The sequence below is a fragment of the Chrysemys picta genome, chromosome 7 (assembly GCF_011386835.1).
Source record: "Chrysemys picta bellii isolate R12L10 chromosome 7, ASM1138683v2, whole genome shotgun sequence".
NCBI lineage: Eukaryota > Metazoa > Chordata > Testudines > Emydidae > Chrysemys > Chrysemys picta.
The window spans coordinates 105,905,935-105,927,978 of NC_088797.1; the positions used below are offsets into that span (position 1 = coordinate 105,905,935).

At 45.2% G+C, this 22,044-nt stretch overlaps 1 protein-coding gene across 2 annotated transcripts in view; it reads right to left on the minus strand.

The window, feature by feature from the left end:
• Nucleotides 1–22,044, minus strand: part of DOCK1 (dedicator of cytokinesis 1) — a 538,667-nt gene that overhangs the window by 16,404 nt on the left and 500,219 nt on the right. For both annotated transcript variants that reach the window (XM_065552235.1, XM_065552233.1), the window contains exons 49-50: nucleotides 12,709–12,907; nucleotides 2,488–2,641 (exon numbers count right to left, since the gene is read on the minus strand). In XM_065552235.1, the coding sequence (XP_065408307.1) occupies nucleotides 2,488–2,641; nucleotides 12,709–12,907 (353 nt within the window). The remainder of the gene's footprint in view (nucleotides 1–2,487; nucleotides 2,642–12,708; nucleotides 12,908–22,044) is intronic.

Below are 22,044 nucleotides of genomic sequence, written 5' to 3' on the forward strand. Positions count from 1 at the left end.
AATGTACCCCCTACCAACCTCCTCTTGGAACCCAAAAGCCTGAATTCATCTTGATTTCTGAACATTTAAGTGTAAATAAGTCTAATAATTTATTTTTGCTACAACTGTGCAGGGTACTTTATCAGAGATGACAATCATCCAATGTTGTCTGTGTATCCCTTATCTTTATTTACTATATGCCATTAGGAACAATTCTCCACTGGCAGGGATCAACTAGATGACTTAAGTCTTTTTCATCTCTACCTTCTTTGGTTCTGTGGAGCAGATTATCAAATTGTAGTTTTCATTCTCCTAGATAGTCAAGAAGCAAGCACTATTCTCAGTGCTCAATATAAGATTAACTGTTTTTAGCCAGCTTGCTTCACAAAAATAATCTATTATCCTGGAATTCTTTAAAAATGTTAGAGCTATAATTCTTTGAACGATTAAGGTCAAGGCTCTGTGTACTCTGTAGCAAGCTGGACCTAAATAATGGAGCAAGGTCCTAGAGTCTGCAGCAATCTGGTAGAAACATTCTCAAAACTATGTGATGACCTCCATTTTAAAAATGTATCTGAAGCTTTCATTAAATATGAAAATGAATATATAATTAGCACAGTAGCCCCTGTGAAATGTAATTCAGATTATGCTATGTGTCCAAATTTTCAGTTTTCAATATGCTAGATTGTCATTTTTGGATTTCAGAGCTGAAAAATAATGTATACCTGTCAGAATTATTGTTTCAGTCTGGAAACTCAGGAAGGCAACATTTGATTTACACTTGGTTCACCTTTTTGAGGTTATCTTTCCAACCAGGAGGTCTAGAAACAATTAAAAAACCCAAACAAACAAGCCTCCCTCTCCCCCAGATTCTATAACACACTTCTGCTACACACAGTGAATTCTGTTGATACAGTTACGTGGAATACAGAAGTCTCAGATTATGGTTTATAAATTTGCTGTGTGTCAACATTCTTTCCAGTAAGTTTTGCTTATTTAAAAATAAAGCACTTTGAAATATCAAAGGAAATAAATAAAGCAAACGTGAACTTGCCAGATCTGTAATTCTTGCTATCTGTAACAGAAGTTCAGCACACGCATAAAAAAGGACTTATTTTCTAAATGTTTCTTTACTAGTTTAGTGCCCAGTGAGATTTTTAGCTAAGTGTCAACAACAGGTCACTTTGCCAAGGCGATTTGTGGAAGCTGACTTTGTACACAAAATAGGAGTTATACTCAGGGCAGCTCCAAGCACCAGTGCAGCAAGCGTGTGCCTGGGGTGGCAAGCCACAGGGGGCGGCCTGCCGGTCGCTGTGAAGGCGGCAGGCAGGCGGCTTTCGGCGGCATGCCTGCGGGAGGTCCGCCGGTCCTGCGGCTTTGGTGGCGGGGACGCCGATGGCGCAGCACCAGCGACCCTCCCGCAGGCATGCCGCCGAATCTGCGTGACCAGCGGACCGCCTGCAGGCGCGCCACCTAAAGCCGCCTGCCTGCCGCCCCTGGTTATAGTCCATCCAGTTATATAATAGGAGTTCTTGAAGACTGAAGCCAAAGTATGAAAGTTTACAGAAGAATTCACTGAGAGATGCAGGGAAAAGACAAGCTATTCTATGTCTTGTAGCTACTACACACAAAAGGAAAGTCCACCTCAGGTACTAACTACAGTAGCTGGAGACTGTTCCTTCAACCTTTGTACTCTACAGAAGCCAGCACAGCATGAATCTTTAGGCACTTATAAAACAACAACATTTAAAAAAAATGACTCTGTGAAAAGGAGCAGAAAACTTATTTCTTTAAGCAGTTTTTCTTGTTTTAGTAAAAAGTCAAAAATAGTTTTTGTCTCTTGACAAACACAAGAGGTGTACCATAGCACAGGCCTAAGGAGTAAATTCCTTACTATAGCATGTATCTGCAAGCTACATCTTATGGCCAGTGGCGGTAAAACTCAGAGCGAGAACTTGGAGCATGCTGGTGAGAATCTTTGGGAACAGATGTTGATGAAATATTTGACTGTAACACTTATAAATCACCTGAAATGCTTTGCAGGATTAAGGCCTGCCTGTGTGTGTGTTAAAAAAAGTGGTATGTTTCCTATGTATAGAGAGGTAGAGAGGATAGTAACCAAATCTCCAGTCACTGAACTTTTTACACCAAATCTCTAAAGAGATGTGACAAATACAGTCACGAGAGAGTGAGTCAATTAACAATATTCCCATTATTTTAAATTTATTCTGATATTAAAACGTGTAAGAAATGTAAATATGATCAAGTGATCTGGTCACAGAAATCATCATCTGTAATAATATAGCTTAAACAACCATATCTCTGTTAACTCCCCAACATGCCCTTATACCTCATGATGTGAATGTACACATTGGATTATCCTCATGTTGATCTGACCTAAGTGATTCAGTTGATTCTGAAACATTTCAGAGTAAGGGGGCTGAACTGTAATTCATTCTGCACAAAATATTTTAGGAAAACAAAGTTTCATTAAAAAAAAAAACTTACTGGACTGTAAATTGAAAGGAAGTTTGGTCCTTGGAGTGATTGGAGGTGGTGTTGACTGAGGAGCTGGAGATGACGGAGAGACAGAAAAACGTCTTTCACTTGCAATGACATTGATAACTTGGCTCTTTGGTCTTTGTGGTCTCAGTGGACTGATCTGCATTAGGACAAAAACATAAAAATGTGATGGTTTCACCATAATGTGTCACATAGCCTGAGCAGAAACACACATTATTACAACACAGCAGGTTACATTGTAAAGAAAAGCACTTCTTATTGAGCTGTTGATCTTGTGATAAGTAAGACATTTCCCTAGATCTAGACTGTAATATTGCAATGATAAGATACATGTTTTAGATTTAATGAGAATTGTACTGAGGAAAATCATGGGTTTCCCCTTTCCTGCACAGGTTTTTATGAACTAGAGCATGTAGTCTGGCAGTTTTTAATTTTTTGTTCAGTGTTTGGAGTTATTCCTGGTCTTTTGTGACTATACTCTGATATTCAACAACTTCCATCATAGTAAAAAATCTGTTATAAACTAAAGAACACTTAAAAATCAAAAGTCAGGGATGCAGAATTGGTTGTTAAACATATTGCCTTTTCCTCACTCCAGCAGGCACACATGTATTGTTTTATTTAATGTATACTTTTAAAATGAAATTACAGTAAAAAAAAAATAGCCTGAAATTCTCAATGCTAGCAACAAATGCACTGAGACAGCCTAGTTGCCATCATGAAGCATAGTTAAGCTCAGTTTCATGCAAATAATTTTTTCTTTGAAAATGTTTCTTCCATCCATCCACTGTCTTAGATGTTAAATTAGTCCTCTTTCCCAAAACCCCTCAAAATCACTCAAAATTGAATGCATCCAGGGTGTTCAGATATACACAGTAGCCCCAGACTGATACATTGGCATACTTCCTTCAGTTCCATAACCTACAAATCTCTCCTTAAAACCTGTGTCTTCCAGAATGTAGGGATTCCCTCAAGACCTTTTCCACTCAGCTTATCCAGAAGAACTTGTCCAGTTCTGGAAGCACATTTCTCTGGGATCCAAAAGCTGAACTGATTAGCCTCAAATGCAGGGTTGTGGATGCAGAGTAAATCACAGCTCCAAAATTACACAGAAACCCTCTCCCTTTGCATACATTTACACATTTCATGGCATTTACTACACATTACATCACATATTTTTGAATTTGCTTTTGGTTATTTTGCAGGAAACAATCCCTATGCATCAGGGCCGGCTCCAGGCACCAGCCCACCAAGCATGTGCTTGGGGCGGCACCTGGAGGGGGGCGGTGCGGCGCTCCAGCCGGAGAGCGGGGCCGCGATTGGGCTCGCCGCCCTCCCCTGGCGCTCTGACCGCGGGGAAAGTGGAGCCCCGTTTGGGCTCTCCGCCCTCCCCTCGGCGCTCTGGCCGCCAGGGAGAGCGGAGCCCCGGCCGGGCTCTCCGCCCTCCTCCCGGCGCTCTGGCCGCCGGGGAGAGCGCAGCCCCGGCTGGGCTCTCCGCCCTCCTCCCGGCGCTCTGGCCGCCGGGGAGAGCGCAGCCCTGGCCAGGCTCTCCGCCCTCCTCCCGGCACTCCGGCCGCCAGCGGAGCCGCGGCAGGCTCGCCGCCCTCCCCCCGGTGCTCTGGCCGCCAGCGGAGCCACGGCGGGCTTGCCGCCCTCCCCCCGGTGCTCCAGCCGGTTGGGGAGAGCGGCCCGCGGCCAGGGTCCCCGCGGGAGGGGAGGGGGGGCGACGGGAGGCTTTTTTGCCTAGGGCGGCAAAAAAGCCAGAGCCGGCCCTGCTATGCATAGGGACGTACCAAATTCAAGGCCATGAAAAACACGTCACGGACCGTGAAATCTGGTCTCCCCCCCTGAAATCTAGTCTTTTGTATGCATTTACCCTACGCTTTACAGATTTCATGGGGGACACCAGTGTTTCTCAAATTGGGGGTCCTGGCCCAAAAAGGAGTTGCAGAGGGGTCACAAGGTTATTTTAGGGGGACTGCAGTATTGCCACCCTTACTTCTGCACTGCCTTCAGAGCTGGGTGGCCAGAGAATGGCAGCTGTTGGGTGGGCACCCAGCTCTGAAGACAGCACCCTGCCAACAGCAGCGCAGAAGTAAGGCTGGCAATACCATACTATGCCACCCTCACTTCTGCGCTGCTGCTGCTGGCAGTGGCTCTGCTTTCAGAGTTGGGCTCCCAGCCAGCAGCTGCTACTCTCCAGCTGCCCAACTCTGAAGGCAGCACCATTGCCAGCAGCAGCACAGAAGTAAGGATAGCAGTACCGCAACCTCCCCAACTCCTTTTTGGATCAGGATCCCTACAATTACAACACTGACATTTCAGATTTAAATAGCTGAAATAATGAAATTTATGATTTTTAAAATCCTGTGACTGTGAAATTGACCAAAATGGACTGTGAATTTCATCGGGCCCTACTTATACAGCATGCTCTGTCCATGCATTGTCCACATTTGACCTATTCCTTAGCTGATCTCCACATTCCTAACTTATCTTGTCCATTGTTATTCTTCTTCAAAGCAAATGGTTCCCTGGGAGCTCTCCCTCTTAGCTTGCTCAGACATTCTGTCTTTTTCAACCTCTATTTACCTCTGTGATGAGGTGGACTAGGCCCAGGGGCTCCCTGCTGGAGGTCTCAGGGTCCCACCACACCCTGTCCCAGAGAGGAGCAGAAGAGAAGTCCTCCAAGCAGCCTCAAGTGGTTGCGGGGAGGTAGCCAATGAGGGAGACTGCAGGGAGCAGCCAATCAGGGCCCAGCAGGCTCACATAAAAAGAGCTGCAGGGCTGGAGTCATCAGTTGCTGCCTGGAGCTGGAGGAGAGACGACTGTGTTCCTGGTTGGCTGGCTGAAAGAGCAGCAGGACCATGGACTGCTCAGTGTTGGCAGGGACTGGGGGAGCAAGAGAGAGCTCCTGGCTGGCTGCTGGGGCTGAGTAAAGACTGAGCCCAGGTTAGGCCACAGGAAGACAGTGTCTCCAGGGAGGAAGCCCTGGGGGTACAGCCCCATAGCAGGGCTGGGACATGTTAAAGACTCTATACCCGGGAAGAAGTTTGTTCTGTTTCACATACAGACAGTGTGTGAAACTTGGCCAGAAGCTGAGTCACTGAAAACCTATCTGAGATACCCAACAATAAGGGTCACCACAAATTGAGAGACTGCAGGCACATGCACTCAACCAACGTGTGCTTGTGAGAGGTGGGTGCCACCCTATTAGGATCTCCCTAATTCTTTCTTTCAAGGAATGAGGCCTCCTTCCAGGTGTTAATTACTTCTGTCAGGTCAGGCCTCAGCTGAAAAGGACTATCTTGTTCTTAGACTCATAGACTTTAAGGTCAGAAGGGACCATCATGATTATCTAGTCCAGTGGTTCTCAAACTGCGGGTTGGGACCCCAAAGTGGGTAGTGACCCCATTTTAATGGGGTTGCTAGGGGTGGCATTAGACTTGCTGGGGTGGAAGCTGAAGCCCGAGCTCCACCGCCCAGGGTTGAAGCCAAAGCCCAAGGGCTTCAGCCTTGGGTGGTGGGGCACAGGTTACAGGCTGGAGCCCTTGGGCTTTGGCACCCCCATCTGAGGTGGTGGGGCTCTGGCCTTGGCAGGGCTCAGGCAGGCTCAGGCTTCAGTCCCCCCTCCTGGGTTCATGTAGTAATTTTTGATGTGAGAAGGGGGTCGCGATGCAATGAAGTTTGAGAACCCCTGATCTAGTCTGACCTCCTGCCATAAATGCAGGCCACAGAACCGCACTTATCCATTCCTGTAATAGACCCATAACCTCTGGCTGAGTTACTGATGTCCTGAAATTATGGTTTAGACTTCTTGCCAATAATCTCCCTTATCTGAACTGTTGTCTCAAATTTTATCTTGGTCTTTTTTGCCTATCTGAGGGTCTGAGAATAGAGCAAACAATCCCATATGTCAGTAATGTTATTCATTTGAGTTCTTAGCTCATGTCTATGTAAGAAAGCCACACATGTTTAACTAAAAGCATGATTTAAACTGATTTAGTTAAAACAGTGGGACAGTGTTGTTGACACACTTATTTCACTATAACAGTGGCCTATTTTTGCAATATAGCCTACTTATCCTCTTTCTCTGACTGGATCTTGATGGTGGCTAGCTACCACCTTCTTCCCCATCGTTTCAAACATGTCAGAGGGGGAGAATCTCTCCAGCTTCTCTTGTTCAAGTTTTTCATGATTCAAAGCCAAGCTTCCCTTCTTTGAGGGGTGATGAAATTCATAAAAGGAAATGGGACTCTTGATCACTTTTGTGCTATTCACCCCTTAAACTCTTCCAAACTACAGGTGGAAAGGAAGTGGCGGACAACATCCTTAAAACAGCTCAGTTCTTCCTCTCGGGGAAGAATAGTTTCTAAGAGAAAAATGTCCTTGCCAAATTACAACTTCAGAACCAGGGATATAACCTTGAAACTTCTCCTTTCCAACCGTGTAGAGGTGTCTCTGGAAGAGACTCAGCTGATGTGGAGGAAGCAGATGTCCCAAAGTCTGGGCCCTTTTCTCTGACAGTGTGAGGGTCCACAGGCTGGGAGCAATCATGGTAGAGCTCCCTTTCTGTGGCTCCTGAAAGGGTCTGCTTCTATAGACAAAAGGTAGTCCAGTGGCTAGGGCACTAGCCTGGGACTAAGGAGGCCAGTATTCAAATTCCTGTTCTGCTACAAGCTTCCACTGGGGGCTAGACTCTCTGTGCCTCAGTTCCCTATCTGTAAAATGGCAGGAAATAGTACCTTGCAGGAGTGTTGTGAGGATAAGTATATTAAAGGTGTGAGGTACTCAGATACTACAATAATGAGAGCCAGGTAAGTACCTAACATACCTAGAGAGCCCCTCTTGGTCTTCAGCTTTCTCCATTTGGCCTGCTCATCCTGACAAGTGACAGAGAGAATGATTTTGCCCTTAGGAGTGAAGGCTGATGTCCCAAAATCAGCCTTAAAAGGTGTGGTTGCAGCTCTGCTTGTACCCCTGGAGACAGAGAAACTGGTACAAAGACAGGAGGGGTGTGGGGCAAGTGCTGGAGACACCAGGACAAGTCTGAGCTGCTTCAAATATTTCTGAGTAGAGAGGTGCAGTCCAGTTGTTTCAGTGTGGAGGACAGCTCAGGATTCAGAAAGAATGATCAAGACAGATAAATGATAGTGATGGCTATATTTGGCTATTTGCAAATATCATTCAGTGTATACACTGGCTCAGCTCCTTCTACAGTATGTTTTCCTGTACTGCTAAATATATCTGGAAAATATGACTTGACAAAGGAGAAACCATAAGTCCTTGCAAAATAACTGACCTTTTCTTTTAAGACAGAGCAGGTTAATGTCATTTTAAATTAAAACTGATTTCCCTTTCACTAGTGTAAGGAAAGCAAATACGGTGAAGTTAAGCCCACCCTTTTATACGATGGATAGGCTGATTCAATTAGCTAAATGGAGATCTGCTATCTGAAGACAGAAAATTCTGCTTGGAAGGATCTTAATATGAATAATTTAGTTGTCAAGAGTCCTAAATGGCAACACCAACATGTATCTGTACCACTGTGCAGCAAAGTGAAGAGTTCTGCTCAGGCTGTGCTCACTTTGAGAGACTTCTGGCTATTTCCCTGCAAAGGTGAGCCAAGACCTAGATTCAGTCAAAATATGACTACTAAAAGACCCTAATAGTCACACAGTTGACTGCACTGTGCCAAACAGATGAGGCACATTGGAAATTTATGCAAAATGTGTCTTCCGGTTGAGAAGAGGCTAAGAAAGCTCCCCCTGCTAGATCTGGTAGAGAGAATCTCCCTTTTAACAAACCTAGGGCTTGACTCAAAACCAACTGAAGTAAAGGGGAAAACTCTAATTTCAATAGTCTTTGTGTCAAATCCATGGAGAGCACAAGGATTCTGATTTAAGTTCTTGCTGAGGTCTGTTCAGAGTGCACACAGCAAAACTCCAGCTACCAGACAGGGATCCTGCTAACAGGGAAGTTTGCTCTAGTAGTCATGACACTAACACAGAGAAGAGACCATTATACCTATTTCTTGAGGACAAAGTTTTAAACCAACAGCCTCAAAATAGATGCCCCTTCTGAGCTTCCAAGGCTATGGTTACTACTCTAGCAAAAAACGGATTAATTTTCAATTTAAAAAATAAAACTTCAGCATTTACATACACCAGTGGGGTGTTCCTGGTAAATTGGAAAGAAGGGTGCAGTTCAAAGAAGAGATACGCTATAATAAATATCTTTACATACAACCACCAGTGAACTGATGAAAATGTATGTATGTTTCTGTTAAAAATGGCTTTCCAAGAATTACTCCTGGGGGAATTCTGTGCCACTGTGCAATGCAGAATTTGCACAGAAATTAATGTTCTGCACAGAATTTCCTCCCTCCTCCTCCCCTAGGGTTACCATACGTCCGGATTTTCCCGGACATGTCCGGCTTTTGGGGGTTCAAATCCCCGTCCGGGGGGAAATCCCCAAAAGCCGGGCATGTCCGGGAAAATCGGGAGGGAGGGATGGAGGGCTCGGCCGGGGCCTCTTTGGCCGGGGCCGGGGTCGCGGGCATGGTGCCGGGCCGGGCGTGGGGCCGGGCGGGGAGCCGGGGGCGCGGGGCCGGGCCGGGAGCCGGGCCATGGGCCGGGGTAGCGGGGGGGGGTGCGCCGGGCTGCGGGGCCGCGAGCCGGGCCGGTTTAGCTGGGGGGGGGGGTGCGCCGGGCCGCGGGGCCGGGCGGGGAGCCGGTCCGGGGTAGCGGGGGGGTGCGTGGGGCCGCGGGGCCGGTCGGGGTAGCGGGGGGGGGGGTGCGCCGGGCCGCGCGGGGAGCCGGTCCGGGGTAGCGGGGGGGGGGATGCGCCGGGCTGCGGGGCCGGGCGGGGAGCCGGTCCGGGGTAGCGGGGGGGATGCGCCGGGCCGCGGGGCCGGGCGGGGAGCCGGGGGTGCGCGGGGCCGCGGGCCGGTCCGGGGTAGCGGGGGGAGTATGCCAGAAACAGAACAGTAAGCACCTATCACCAGCTCCACTCAGCAGTGCACGTTACAGAGACATGACACTGAAATAAGAAATGGGAAGGTCCCCCAGTCAGGCCTGGTTTCTGTCTCTCCAGCACTGTTCAGCTCAGGACTGCAGGATTTTTGCCACAGCAGGTTATGTACATTTGATATCTGAGTGTTTGCTACTGGCAGAAGTAGGAACAGAACCTAGGTCTTCTGGTTCTCAGCCCAGTGCCCTGTCCACTGAATCCCTTATATGGGGCAGAGAGCCTCAGAATTCCCCTTCTCACAAGCTGAATACAGAGATCTGCGGAAGCAAAGTCAGATGAATAATGTATGTCATTTCAAAGAGGATTTGACACAATGGCTAGAAATATTTTCCTCTGAGCTCCTGAATGGTTCGTTATGACACATTCCCACCCCTCCCCCTAATCACCACCAACTCCGTACTCTGTTCTGTATGTTGTAAAAATATAATAGAGCCATTTAGAGGGATTAAAACACCCTGGGTATTAGAACGAGAGGCAAGGCAGTAGCGGCACTCAGATGCAGACTAGGTTAGCGCGAGGGGTCCGAATTCAGATGCAGACTGGAGTCAAGTCTCCTGAGCTCTTTTGCAGGATAGTTTGGCTGCTTCTGAACCAAAACCAACAAAAAAAAGCTCTGTCTGGTTTTGTATCCAACCCAGAATCAAAGCTGTACGGTCAGGCTCAGATCCAGGAATCCGACCCCTCTGAAAAGCCAAAGGGCATCAAAGTCAAGAAGAGTCACATACCAGAAACAGAAGAGTGGGTGAAAAGAGGGGCACATAAAATGAAGCCAGGCAGAGAGTAGGGACTCCACACTTCACTGCCAGAAGCTGGGAGTGGACAACAGGGGATGGATCACTCAATGGTTGCTTGTTGTTATAAACTCATCCTCTTTAAGGTCAGAAGAGACCATCGTGATCACCTAGTCTGATCTCCTGCACATCGCAGGCCACAGAACCTCACCCCCTCCTGTAATAGACCCCTAACCTCTGGCTGAGTTACTGACGTCCTCAAATCATGCTTTAAAGACCAAGTTACAAGAATTCATCATGTACACTAGTTTAAACCTACAAATGACCCATGCTGCAGAAGAAGGTGAACCCCCCCCCCCCGGGTCTCTGCCAATCTTAACCAGGGGGGAAATTCCTTCCTGATCCCAAATATGGTGATCAGTTAGACCCCGAGCATGTGGGCAAGACCCACCACTACCTGAAATAATTCTCTGTAGTAACTCAGAGCCCTCTCCATCTAGTGTCCTGTCTAGGGTTACCATACGTCCGGATTTTCCCGGACATGTCCGGCTTTTGGGGGTTCAAATCCCCGTCCGGGGGGAAATCCCCAAAAGCCGGGCATGTCCGGGAAAATCGGGAGGGAGGGATGGAGGGCTCGGCCGGGGCCTCTTTGGCCGGGGCCGGGGTCGCGGGCATGGTGCCGGGCCGGGCGTGGGGCCGGGCGGGGAGCCGGGGGCGCGAGGCCGGGCCGGGAGCCGGGCCATGGGCCGGGGTAGCGGGGGGGTGCGCCGGGCTGCGGGGCCGCGAGCCGGGCCGGTTTAGCTGGGGGGGGGGGGGTGCGCCGGGCCGCGGGGCCGGGCGGGGAGCCGGTCCGGGGTAGCGGGGGGGGGGGTGCGCCGGGCCGCGGGTCCGGGCGGGGAGCCGGTCCGGGGTAGCGGGGGGGGTGCGCGGGGCCGGGCGGGGAGCCGGGGGTGCGCGGGGCCGCGGGCCGGTCCGGGGTAGCGGGGGGGGTGCGCTGGGCCGCGAGCCAGTCCGGGGTAGCGGGGGGGGGGGGGGGTGCGCTGGGTCGCGGAGCCGGGTGCCAGTCCGGGGTCGCAGGGCCGGGCCGCCGGGGGGTGCGCTGGGCCGCGGGGCCGGGAGCCGGTCCGGGATAGCGGGGGTGCGCTGGGCCGCCGGGGGCCGGCAGTGCTGGGCGGGCCGGGGGTGGTCGGCTGGGGTCGCGCCTCCCCCCCCCCCCACCCCCCTTACCTGCTTCAGGCTTCCCGCGAATCAAATGTTCGCGGGAAGCAGGGGAGGGGGCGGAGACTTTGGGGGGGCGGAGTTGGGGCGGGGGCGGGGCTGGGGGCGGGGCCGGGGCCCCGTGGAGTGTCCTCCATTTGGAGGCAGAAAATATGGTAACCCTATCCTCCCCCCCATAGAAATGGGCTGCAGAGCTGCTGGTTACCACTAGGAGCTGCTGGACCTGGCAGAGCCCAGCTCACAAATAGAAGACTCTGCCGGTGGAAGGGGAACGGAGCTGGAGGGCTCCAGGCAGCTACAATTCCAGGCATACCCTGAAGGAAGAAGGCAGCATGCAGGAAACTCCACACAAGCCCTGGACCCAGCATCAGGCTGTTTCTCCATCTGGATTCCTGGGCTCTGGGAGAGTAGGGTGTGTGTGCAAGTGTCTGGGCTGGGAGGGGTGGGGGTGGACTCCACAGCTGGGGGGTATAGGAGTGTGGGTGTCTGGGCTGGAGGGGGGGGGCACGGTTGGGCTCTGGGGGAAGGGATATGGGTGTCTGGCTCCTGGCTGGGCTCTGGAGTGGGGAGGGGCAGAGAAACAGGAACTGGATTGTTGTAGGGTTTTTTTTAACTCTACTCCTGGGGGAATTTTTTGTGTGTCTGCATCGTGACAGAGTTGCTGAAAGGTATTTTGAAATAAATTAACGAAATAATTGAAACTGGGGTGATTATATATAGTGTTATTTTGACAAATTAAATATGCAGAATGTAAAATATGGTACATGGAATTTTTAATTTTTTGGTGCAGAATTCCCTCAGGAATAAAGAATACGTAATTGCCATATATAAAATGACTGCACAATATATCCACCAACTATATCTTGCAGAAGATAACTGAAACCACATGGAAGAACCATCAGAATCTCACATGACCAACAACTAGAAGAATCCCTGCTATGAATGGTGTAACTGAATTTTCTTTAATTATATCAACTATTGTATTTTTCAAAAGGCCATATATAAAAGTCTTACAGAAAGTCTATACGAAATACCATTATTCTGTTCTTTTTGTTTAGTAAATATCTACTTTTGGTACACTAATTAATGTTTTAAAGAGTATAGAATTTTTTCTCAGAGTTATTTTAAGTCTAAAAAGAAAATGAACTGTCAAAATGACCCTTCTGTGTTGTAAAAAATGTCCGAGTTATTGCCCACAATTAAATAAAACTCTGTTTCTTAACATTACCGTTTCTGAAAGGATCACTGCTTCAGATTGTTGCAGAGAAATATCCGTAGATTTCAACTCTTTATCAAATATCTCTTGGTGTTTGCTGTTCCTTTTTTCCTTCTTCTTTTCCTTCTTATCTTTATCTAGGTCATCCTTGTCCAACTTATCTTGAGACCTAGAATGCATCTTTTTTGGCAGAAGAGGTTCAAGCACAAACCTGAAGGAAAATTTGGTTTATTTAGACCAATGAAATATTACTGTCAAACAACAAATTTTAATTTTCCCAGTCCCCAACAAAAGTATAATTTTAGTCCAGAGATCTTTTGTTAACCATCATTATCACGACGGGGAAAGAAGGTAATGACAAACTGTAATTGTCTCATGCTAAAATTTAATGCAGAACTGTTAATGAACAGTACTGTGTACCTCCCAGTTCTGAGGCAAATTTACTATTAGATGGTTACACACACTGATAAGCATCTCTCTGTGTGTTTATATATCATCACATTTGTAGATCACACCATCATCCACTACCATGTACAGCCTGCCTCATTCACTGCAAATCTTAGTAATTCACAAATGATCATAATGCAAATTGATGAAGTTCTACTTCATGAATATGTGTATGCCACACATGTACACACAGGCAGTACTTGTACATACACTTTACAGGATCATATACATATGCATACTGTGTATACATGTCCACAAAAAAGTACATTAAAAGATTATTATTAAGATTGCAAAGTCAAGCACTGAAAAGTTAGGAAATGCCAGAACTGATGTTGCATCTGTAACCTTAATTCGGCACCCTTGTGCATATGCATTGATAGAGCCTCTAATTACACAATCACATACTATTTTCTCCACAGGAAATCACATACTATTTTCTCCACAGGACTCCTGCCTCATTCAGTACTCAGGACAGACCTGCTCTGGGTATGAACCATGGTTATGCAGGGAAGAAGGCTGTTGTCTGATGGCCCCCTGCTTCATTTGTTGCAGAAGTTGGAAAGTGTATAGTGACTAGAGCTGGTATGAAATTTTCCAGTGCAACGGTTTTGAGGTTTGACTAACTGGTTCCCTGTTAGCTCGCCTTGAACCCCAAATGCCTGCTCTTAGTTCAGGTGCCCAAACCTGGACCCAGGACAACCCACAATAGCGCAGAGCTGCTGCAATTGCAGGGAAATTCTTGTTTTACCCAAGGCTAGAGCATGCCCAGTACAGACGGAATCTTTGGGGAATTTAGCTGCAGTCTAGCAAGTATCAGAGGGGTAGCCGTGTTAGTCTGAATCTGTAAAAAGCAACAGAGGGTCCTGTGGCACCTTTGAGACTAACAGACTCTGTTAGTCTCAAAGGTGCCACAGGACAGTCTAGCAAGTGTCTACTACACATGTGCGAAATGTGATTTTTCAAAGGCTTATAACTTGGCCGACTTGGGATGGGTGGATCTTCACAGGCACAGCAAAAGACTCACCTCCTTGCCAAATTTTTAATCCCTGCTACAAAGCATAGATGCATTAGAGAGTGTCAAAGAAAAGGTCCCCAGAATTTTTTTTATATGGGCATAACAATGTATTTTTCCATAGTTTTATTTTCAGGAATCTGAACTGTTTCAGCTAAAATCTTCCAAAGAAAATTCCACCTGAGGCAGACATCTGGCATGGAAAACTCAACCCACATGGGTTAAAGATTGGTAAAGTTATAAGCAACTGAAAACAGGGTTTATAATGGGAAGTGTCAGGCAACTTTAATAATAAACGGTGCTACCAGCTGTATGTATAATAACATAATGCATAATATGTACATATGTGATTAGATGTGTATGTGTATGTTATATGTATGATATGTATGCATATATCTACAGATCGTGATGTATGTGCATACACTGTACTATGAGGATAAAAGAGCAATTCCAAGTTTCTGATGTTATAAAAAAGATTGAAGGATGACAAGTTAGTGAAAGTCTTTAGATTCATTTTTTTTATTGCCAATAACTAAGGGCAAGGTTGATTTCTGAATAGTAGATGAATTTTCATAACTGGAACGGTACAAACCTCAGGCATTTGGTAAACAGACATGTATTTTGAGTGTGTGAATATATGCAAGGCTGGTACCCTACTATCATAACCTCTCTTTGAAAAGATACAATTTTTACCCTTCACAGTTGACTATTTTTTGCTCCAACTGCACAGCAGAAGCCTTTAGGGTTTTAATGAACTTTTAAAAGAAAATAATAAACAGTTCAATATTTAAACATGTTTTTTAATTTTATTATTTAAATATGCCAAGCAAAACTCTAAGGAATATTTCAATGATATTTTTCCTGTTTTGAGTCCATTGGCTTAAATTTCCAGGAAATTAAAGATCTAAACATACTATGACTCCTTTTGGGCTAGTTTTTCATGTATAATGTGCAGCGTAAAAGGTAATTTTTTCTACAAAATTAGCTTTAAAAAGATAAATTTCAGACTACACATTATTTTGATATGTATTTGATCTTATGAAAGAAGAAAAGAACACAACCTAGGTTAAACATTATATTAAAGAATTTATAAAAACAAATTAAAATTATCACATGGCAGAAAGACAAACTGTGTGATAGAAAGTCAATCTTCTTTATAAGAAAGCTTTCTTCATAAGGAAGAAAAGTATATACTGAGCTATAATGCTTGCATCTGTAGGCTCTGATCCTGCATTGGGATCCACTAGTGTGGACCTCTCACTGACCTTGTGAAATCCACTGATGTTATCTGAGGTTCAAAGGCTCAGGGTTGTGTACTAGAGGTTTCCAGTGTAGAATCAAGGATTATATTTGCATAACATATATAGTATATATATTTCAACATGGTGACTGTGATGGGGTGTACCCTCTGAGGCCCTCGGGAAGACCCTGCAGTCCTACCACACCCCGCCACAGAAAAAAGGCAATAGAGTGGGGTCCTCCAAGCGGCCTAGAGAGGCTGAAGGGAAGGCTCATATAAAAGGAGTTGAAGGGCCTCGACAGTTCAGTTGCTGGCTGGAGCCAGAGGAGGAAGTATGATGTTCCTGGCTGGCTAAGGAAGCTGCAGCAGCTGGACAGAGCAGTTGTTGGCTGGGACCAAAAGGAGTGGAAGGCTGGGAGATTCCACAGGTACGGAGAATGGGGAGAAACCCTGCCTAAGAAGGGATAGGACTGTGAAGCTCTCCAAGCACTGAGGCCTAGGAGAGAGAGACTTGACAAGAAGGGCCAGAGACTGTTATAAGCTCATGAGGTGAAGGGCCTGTGAGAAAGAACCCTGAGAGAACATGGAAGAGACTCTCTAGGCAAGGGGGCTTAAACAGGGAACAGGCCAAGGACCCAAGAAGCTGATGAGACAGAGTGGAAAGCAGCCCAAGGAATGCAGCAATAGACACTAACGAAGGAAGCAACAGGTGGCTACTAGTTGTAGGGTCTCTGGGTTAGGACCCGGAGTAGTGGGGAGGGCCAGATCCCTTCACCAGCCACAGGCTGAGTGGCAAAGGGCTGAGGAGGCAACTAGTTTTGTGTGGATCCCAAGAAGGGGGAAAGTGCTCAAACAGGCCCAGAGATGGGATAGAGGACCTCGGGGTGGGGTGGGGGGCTAACCATTTGTTGGACTGTGTTACCCCAGAAGGGGTTTATTTTCTATTTGTTTCACATATAGACTGAGGGAGGGCTGAGTCACTGAAAATCCATCTGAAAAGAGAAACTGCTGGTGGAGGGCACCACAAAAACAGTTCAGGCATGCACCTGGCCAGCAGGAGGCATTTGCAGGCCACATTTTTACAGTGACAAAGAAATATGTAGTAAGTATTACAGGCAGGATTATTCATATTTACTACATTACAGTATTTCCAAAGAATGGAAACTGAGAATATTAACATACGATAATACGTATTTATAAATCAACTTGTGCCCACTATTAAATATTCAATGTATTTTATACTGGAAAGTCTATATTGCAGAAAACGCATAGGGAATGTTTATGCTAGTAACATTCATTTGCATCAATGACAATAGACTCTCCTTGTGGTTTATCTTCTTAAAAGACTAGTTCCAAAATTACTGAGTTTTGTTAATTAATGTTAGGGTTTGGTTGTTTTGTTTTTACATTCATCTTTCAAGTATATTTTGGCAATCCTGAAATCAGAGCTACTGCCTCCATTGTTAATATGTAACTTTTATCAGCAATGGTGTGAATTTTTAAAACCATGTTTTAAATCTAAATTAACACTATAATGAACCTTCTGTAATATGTTAATCCATTCAAAACTCATATCAGACGTCTTACAAAAACGTTGCTAAATAATTATGTAAAACAATGACCTGATTTAAAAAAAGAACAAGAACTGGTTTGAAATTTTCAGATGTAATGTTTTTCCACTGGAAAATACCAATTTGTTAAAATCGAAAGCTTCCATGAGAATGTGATGATGATGATGAAATTCCAATGAAAATCACGGACACCAGCTGCTACTGTAAACCTGGTTTTCCTACCAGCTTCCCTGATTCCTCAGCAGACCGCCTGGCAGCTACCAGCCAGACTACCAGTTTGATTGCCCCATAGCCAGTGCTTCCAGGGCTGAGCTGCCCAGCTCCCCATCTGGTGAGTTGCCACAGCTCTGGGAAGCTGTTGGAGCATTGGAAACATTTTGAAAAGGTTGAAATGAAAAGCTGCTGTTTCTAAATGAAATTTTGGAATTCCTGTTTTGTGGGAAATTTTGAAATTTCATTTTTTGTACCATGTGAGAACAATTTTTTTTTAATTTCAGAATTTCCTACGAATTGAAATTTCAGTTTCTGGCCAGCCCCTCTTAGAACTTAAGTTTATTCATTAGACATCTGACAAAAGACACTCAAATCAGCACCTTGAAGAAGTGGGCCTGTAATGAGGTGGACTAGGCCCGAGGCCCCCTGCTGGAGGCCGGTGGCCCTGCCACACCCTACCACAGAAAAGGGCAGAAGAGGGGTCCTCCAAGCTGCCTACAGCAGCTGTGTGGGAAGCAGCCAATCAGGGCCTAGCAGGCTAGTATAAGAAGAGTTGCTGGGCCAGAATGAGTTCAGTTCCTTGCTAGAGCTAGAGGAGTGCAGATGGTGTGTGGCTGGCTGAGGGAGTTGCAGGATTTCAGATGAGGTAGTGCTGCCAGAAGCCAGGGAGAGAGAGAGAAGGAGCCCTGAGCTAGTTGCAGGGATTCCATCAGGACAAAGCCCTGAGATAAGAGTGAAGACGGTGCAGGGCCATGGAGAAGTTGCCCAGGGAATTAGAGCAGCAGCACAACTTAGATAAAGGGACACAGCAACAGCTGCTATCTACAGGGTCCCTGTGCTGGGACCTGGAGTAGTGGGTGGGCCCAGGTCCTCCTGAGACATCCCAGAAGGGAGAACTAAACTCTTTTAGTGCTCTGACATTAGCCTGCTTTGTAACCTTGGGGAAGTCATTTCACCCTTTTGTGAGTCAGTTCCAGGTCATAAGGTTAATTAGTAAGGGCCCTGTAATGTGGTGCACTCATGAGTGTCCCCTTGGCCGAGTGTGGAATTTTTCTGGAAATCCCTTTCCGTGAGACATTTAATGCTTTTGACCTAACATCCCAATTCAGGACAATTTTTTTTTTTTCAAAAACATGAAATTTTCCATGGGAAGGGATTTCCATGTTCTGGTCAGCTCTACTAATTTCTTTAGGTCTTTCATCATCTAATTTGTTTAGTCAAAAGCTTTCTCCACTAATATTAATCCAACTTTGTATGCTCTAATGTAACCTATTTCTCTGTAACTCTATTTATGATTAAAATGCAGAACAGTTTATAGTGTAGATGATTCTTAAAGAAAAATACTTCTGCAAAACAAGCACTGGTTATTGTTTGTACATTAAAGCATTCTTTGGGAATCTCACTTTCCAATGGGAAACATTAAATATTTAATAAGAATTTTTTACTTCTAGTGTCTTAAAGTACAATTCTGAACGTCCTTCTTATTTTTCTTTCAGGATGCTATCAAGCCTGATATATCAAATTAATATATAATTCCTTAACTACTGACAAAAACATATCCAATTCCCTGAAATCACTCAAATGGAAAACTTTGCTCCAACCTCAGTCAGATTCAGATAATTATTGATAGACATGCATACAATTTTAAGTCTATATAATGTCAGCATGCAGTCAGAGATAAGGTTTTGCATTTGAGTATCGTTTTGAGAACTTAGATGATGATTGTATTGTGCCTGGTTGTACATTAGAATTATAAGTAAGTTTGGTATTGTAGTTATGGAGTCTGGGTGCATTTCGGTGTTATTTTGTTTGGGTATGATTGAGTTTGTTGTGAATATGAATGTTAGCTTAACTGGTGATTTTTTTTTTTTTAAGAGAATGAACTGATGGGATTTGCACTTCAACAACCTTACCTCTAAGTTAAAATTTTTTGTTTAGTTAAATTTTCAAGGGCTTTAATAAGCATGGATATGATATGCCTCCTCCAACTCTCAATGAAAAGCCCTGTTATTTTTCATGTCCCCCACTCGATTTCACTTAATGGCCCCCACACAGAGGTATCATCCACTCTGACATCCCTCTGCAGAGCTCTGTTCCACTCAATGCCGTCCATGAACAGACCAGACTGTCGCCATACTTACTCCCTGCCCCCCAGCCCAGTTCCATGTGCCTGTGGCCCTTGTCCTTAATATGCTCCTCTCCCAATATCCATGCTTCCTACCGTTACCTGGTACTTCCTATTCACATTCAGCTGATAAATACACACGTGTATAATTACTGGTGAGTACCAACATTTACATGTATTAATATTGATACCTATAAACAATTTAAGAGCCCAAAATAACAGTCTGGTGTGGACCTTACAGGAAACCATACACTTTCACCTTCTTAGACATCAGGCAATTTTAGGTGTCACCACTGTTTGAGAGAAAAGTGTCCTTTCAAGCATGTTTTTATAACTATATATTGATTTTGTTTCCGATCGGTGCTGTATTAAATGTCCAAAATACTGTTCCAATTAAAAGCATTTTTCAAAATAGTGACTTCTGAAAAGACTCATTTTTTCCTAAGTCAAAGAATCTTCAAACATTTTGATCTCCAACACATGGGTAGAACTGTTTGCAGTAGCATGTCTCCTGAAAGGCCAAACTTCTGGGGCTCAGTTCATTGGTGGATTAATAGGCCTAGCTGCACCTCTCACACAAATAAAAATCCAACTCCCATTGAAGTCCATAGGAATCTTTCAATTGATTTTAATGGTAATTTGGCACAACCTTGAACATCTGTGCCACCTTTATGAGACTGATTAAATTGCATTGGTGCAGGTGGTGACAGAATATTCCCCAGTCTCTGTTTGGAGAAATTATGTGAGTTTTACTACTTAACCTCAAGTAATTTTTCATGAGATTGCAGACCCAATAAAACCATATTCACTTGTTCTCCCCATGGAGGAGTGTAACAGCTCATTCTAGGTTTACTCGAAGTCAGCAGGGTACCTATACAGAATAGCCTTTTAGGAGTGTAATGAGCAACTTCCCCAAAAATCTATTTCCCTTTTATTACAAGAAAAAAGCCTGCATTAACTGTGTAACTAAACAAATTAAGCACCTTTCTAGACCTCCCAATTTACCCACATGAGCATTAAGCAGCTGAATGTGGTAAGGAAATGGCACCAAAATGCAGACAGAAATCCATAAGGGGTTTGGAGTTAAACTCTGAGAGGTGTTCACATAACTTCACCCACCACACCACCCTTACAAATATTTGGATTAAATGATAGGGCACTGCGAGGTTGTGACACAAAGGCCCATTTGTGGTTCTCTATTCTGTGTCAACAACTCTCATCAGGCCTGACATACTCATTACACCTAACACTCTCTTGTCATAATCTGTATCTAAAAGGCATCATGTAAGATATCACTGGAAAACTAACAACGCACTGATCATTAATAGTCTTGCATGACATATGTACAGAGTGTGTACAAAAAGTTATAGGTATGTGCTAGAATTATGTTCCTAAAATGCACAAGCCCAAGGTCCTAACTAAAAGTCCATCATGGAAAGAAGAAAGATTGGTAAGAACTCTACCTTGTACTAAGCTGTAGCTTATTTAGTTAAGTCTTAGCCACTAGACAGCATATTTTCCTTTTATTTGCTTATAACCACTTTGTCTTTATCCTTTGTACTTGAATTCACTTAAAACCTCTCTTAGTTAATAAACGTGTTTTACTTTTAATCTAAACCAACCCAGTGTTGTGTTTCTATTGAGGGGAAAGTTAAGTTCAGTTAAGGCAACAAGTTGCTGTGCTTTTGTCTCTTTAAAGGACCAACGGATATTATTAAGTCTCACTATTCCAGGAGAGGGCTGGACAGTTCAGGATAGATGGTTTTGGGGAAATTAGGGACTGGGGGCATGTTGGGGTCACCCTGCAATTAGTGACCAAGGATGGTCAAGATGAGGATGGGGCTGTTGTTTTGTAGGCAGGCTGCTGGGGTCAGAGCGCTGAACCAGGGTTGCACAGCACACAGACACTCCGTGCATTTCTGTATGTTTATTGGGAGTGTCCAGACAAGGAGCTACAGCGCAGAGCATTTAAGGCACTCAGGACAAGTGGTGACACAATCTCTCACTGGTCTGAATTGCAACCCAGAACATGACGGATGTACAGCCTGGCAAAAGTGAGACAAAGGTCTTTGCGCTATAGGTATGTTCAACCTTCCAAGGCACTATAAGCCTGAGTCAATGTCCATTAAAATAAATTGAGAAACTGCCATTAATTTCAATGAGCCTTGGATCAGGCCCTATTGTGAGTTTCAAAACTAAGTTCTTTTTTCTGATGATGAAGTGTATCCAGTAGGTTATCGTGATATTTATTACAACTGCCTTGTTGGTTTCACTTTTCTGTTCAGGCTCAATTGCCTTCACACATAGAGCTGACTTCAGGGGAAGGGGAGGGCCAACCTACATGACTATAAAAGAAAATTTTAACTGTAATTCTTTGTAATAGTTCCATGTGTAAAGAGCTTGCACAAGGAAGATGACTTGCATTATAGAGCTTTCTTCTGAATTGCACAACCTCTATGAAGCAGGATTAAAAAGGAAGCGGACTGGAGAAAGAGAACAAAGGAAAACTGTAATCCCAGACAAACTGTCTGCAACATGCGGACCCCACCCCCACCACAAACACACAGCCTGCCAAATGGTATGCACAATGGCAGAGCTGGAGTAGAGGTGCAAAATGGAAAAAGCTGAAAGAGAGGCAAAAATGTAAAAGGCTTGAACGGGGAGAGATAAGAACCAAATATGCAGAAATGGAAAAAGTAACGTGAGGAGTGAGAAACAAAGAGAATGGCACTTTTATGAT